Source organism: Primulina tabacum, chromosome 4 (assembly GCF_025594145.1).
Source record: "Primulina tabacum isolate GXHZ01 chromosome 4, ASM2559414v2, whole genome shotgun sequence".
Classification (NCBI taxonomy): Eukaryota; Viridiplantae; Streptophyta; class Magnoliopsida; order Lamiales; family Gesneriaceae; genus Primulina; species Primulina tabacum.
The window spans coordinates 37,138,109-37,141,667 of record NC_134553.1 but is presented as its reverse complement, the minus strand read 5'-3'; the positions used below and the strand labels follow the sequence as shown (position 1 = coordinate 37,141,667).

The 3,559-nt window shown below is 37.7% G+C and overlaps 1 protein-coding gene across 1 annotated transcript; it reads right to left on the bottom strand.

Moving 5' to 3' along the window:
* Positions 1–244: 244 nt before the first annotated feature.
* LOC142541967 (uncharacterized) lies at positions 245–931 on the bottom strand. The gene has a single exon (XM_075648412.1). The coding sequence runs from the start codon at positions 929–931 to the stop codon at positions 245–247; it is 687 nt and encodes a 228-aa protein (XP_075504527.1).
* Between the last annotated feature and the right edge of the window lie 2,628 nt (positions 932–3,559).

Below are 3,559 nucleotides of genomic sequence, written 5' to 3'. Positions count from 1 at the left end.
CACTCCATGCCAAAGGTTGCATGATTTATGGCATGTAATCACCAACGTGTCTTTAGGTGTTCCCCCTCCATGCCAAAGGTTGCATGGTTTATGGACTTAAATGTCACCAATGTGACTTTAGGCTTTCCCCCTCTATTCCAAAGGTTGCATGTAATTTTATTCCCTCCATGACATAATTCATCTTCAATGCAAAACTAAAATCAACTTGGTACTTTGTCTCTTTGTAATGCAAAATTTTGGGTCTTCACATCATTTCCTCATTGTTTAAAGTTTCGTCCTCGAAACTTGAATTAGTTTGGCCTTTGAAAAGGTAGGTATAAAGGGTGCGCATCTTCTCTTCTGGCTCCCATGTTGATTCCCATTCAGTATGGTTTGACCATTGTATTTTCACGTATGGGATTGTGCGGTGACGTAGCACTTGTTCTTTGGTGTCCACTATATGGATATGGACTTTTTCGTAATTCAATTCTTCATTTAGGTTGTCGTCGAGTAGCACTGGTGCAACCTCGAGAATATGACTCGAGTCGGGAATGTAATTTCTTAGTTGTGAAACGTGGAAGACATTATGGATTCTTGACATGTCAGGCGGCAAGGCTAACCGATAAGCTAGGGTTCCGATTCTTTCTGGAATTTCGAAGGGTCCGACGTATCTTGGGTTCAATTTTACCGATTTGCTGAAGCGGACCACTCCTTTCATAGGTAAAACCTTGACATAGGTCTTCTCTCCGAATTCAAACTCCAACAGCCTTCTCTTCAAGTCAGCCCAGCTCTTTTGTCGGTCCTGAGCCGCTTTGAGTTTCTCCCTAATGATAGCTACCATCTCAACCGTGATCTGTCCTAGTTCAGGCCCGGTGATGGCTTTCTCCCCAATTTCTTCCCAATGCAGGGGCGATCTACATTTTCTTCCACAGAGTGCTTCATAAGGGGCCATCTCTATGCTATGGATAGGGACTTCTTCATAATTCAATTCTTCATTCAGGTTGTCGTCGAGTAGAAGTGGTGCAACCTCGAGAATATGACTCGAGTCGGGAATGTATCTTCTTAGTTGCGAAACGTTGAAGACATTATGGATTCTTGACATGTCAGGAGGCAAGGCTAGCCGATAAGCTACGGTTCCGATTCTTCCGGAATTTCAAAGGGTCCGACGTATCTTGGGTTCAATTTTACCGATTTGCTAAAGCGGACCACTTCCTTCATAGGTGAAACCTTGACATAGGTCTTCTCTCCGACTTCAAACTCCAACAGCCTTCTCTTCAAGTCAGCCCAGCTCTTTTGTCGGTCCTGAGCCGCATTTAGTTTCTCCCTAATGATAGCTACCTTCTCAACCGTGATTTGTATTAGTTCAGGCCCGGTGATGGCTTTCTCCCCGATTTCTTCCCAATACAGGGGCTATCTACATTTTCTTCCATAGAGGGCTTCATAAGGGGCCATTTCTATGCTACTGTGGTAGCTGTTATTGTATGCGAACTCTATTAGAGGTAGATGCTCAATTCCTTCTTTTGCTTCTCTCATTATCGCTAGATAGACTTCTTAGCCATACTCCATGACATTCTAAGTCTAAGAAACAGAAAGGAAGGATTTATTTTCCTTATCCTTGCCATGAAATACGATTTATTCTTCAATTGGAGTTTGACATTCTTACCTCGACAATCTACCATTGCATGATTCTTGTCCAATCAATCAATTCCCATAGTACACTGAATGAAATTAGCACTGAATATATGCATATCCATACTTATTTTATTATATATTAAAATTATCACGATTACTATCTCAAAACTTAAAATCAATATAGATTCTTAGAACCTAACCCCTTATCAGCCTATTAACTCAAATCCCAATAATTATAACCTAGTTAAAAGTTCTTTCAACCTTGTATGGAAGAAACTAATTCCTCAAATAATTTTTCTTTTGCTAAATTTTTCTTCAATCAAGACTATGAGTCTAGCATGCTTTAACACAAACAAGTTTTGTTGGATGTGTTTCTCCTCAAATCTCCCCCTTTTTTTTTTTGTGCTATAAGAAGAGTCAGAACTTATTATGCATGCTACACTTCCTCGATGCCCATTAATATCTTACTTTATTTTCACAAGAAAATGACATAAAAATAATATAAATTTCTTAATAGATATTATTTCTTACCTTCATAAGATATTACAAAATCCTACATATTTAAATTTAGCAGTTAACATCCCAAATTTAATGTACATACCGTTAATTATTGACACAAAAACTAACTTCTACATCTGAATATCAAAGCTCATATAATTCTTATCTCATATTTTCATAAATAATTTATTATCACCGAGTCAAACATTTCATCTTAAGTCAGAAGCTTATCTTCGATAGGTAATTTCCGAAAAATGTAAGTCAACTTATATCAGATAGGTGCATTTCCAAAATATAAGTCCAATTTAATCTGATAGGTGCATTTCCAATATAATTCAACTTATCTTTGTACATTCTCAAAGAATGTTACACTTATTTCTTTTCGCATCATATAACCATAATACCAGTCTACCCTTCCTTGTCATCTATTCGTCATCACTGTTCTTTTTTCACTACATCTATAGGTACTTCTTCTTCCATGTTTTCGACGACAAAGTGCATATAGTTATTTTATTCTTGTACTCTATCCATAGTGCCATGAAACTTGGCGATATAATGTTCTTGCTTGCTATCAAGATCTTCATGTTAATGACGAGAGCGGTTAGCAAGATCCTTCTCAGTTTCAATCCTTACTATCAACTTTCGGTTAGTGGAAACTTTTCATACCACATGATATGGGTTACGTAGGGCTAGGGAGAGCTGGATCTCTACTCGGTCAAGGTGATGAGTGAAACACTGTATATCAGTTTGAAGTAGGGTTTTGGCTTCCATGAGCTCTTTTTTCTCCCTAGCTAGTTGAGCCTTTAGAGTAGCAATCTCACGAGTTTGGTTGTCGATGGTAAGTTGACACATGCAAAGAGCGGCTTGAGCACGAGTGCGAGAGTCAGCCATTTCTTAAAGAAATCAAATGAAAAAGTTTAGAATCAAAGTAATGGAAAAAATCAAAATTACCGCATCAGACAAGTAAAATGATTGGATCGAACAAAATATTTCATTGGATTTTTCACAAGTGGAAAGAAGGGGTAATTTCACACAGATTGAAAGCAGTTGAAAAAAATTGAGTTTCGAGATTCTATGCGAAAGAATAAGACATCCAACTATGGCGACAACTTGAATTTGAGGATTTAAACAAACGGAGATGAGTGTGATGTATCAAAATAATTTGGATAGAAAGGCATGGGCATTTGCCAAAATTTGACTTCGTCAAATTTTGTCTATCAAACTCCACCCGGATTATGAACCTAACGACTCTGATACCACTTAAATATCACGCCTCGAGACCGAGGCGTCGGTGACAACCGGCATTATTAATCAAATAATAATAAGCCTCATACAAAATAGCTAAATACCAGTCTATTTCATAAAATTCCATTGTCTTTAAATGAAAGGAAAAATACAGAGGTTGCGGAAGCGAAACGTTCAAACATTTACGAAGAAAGACAAAGGAACA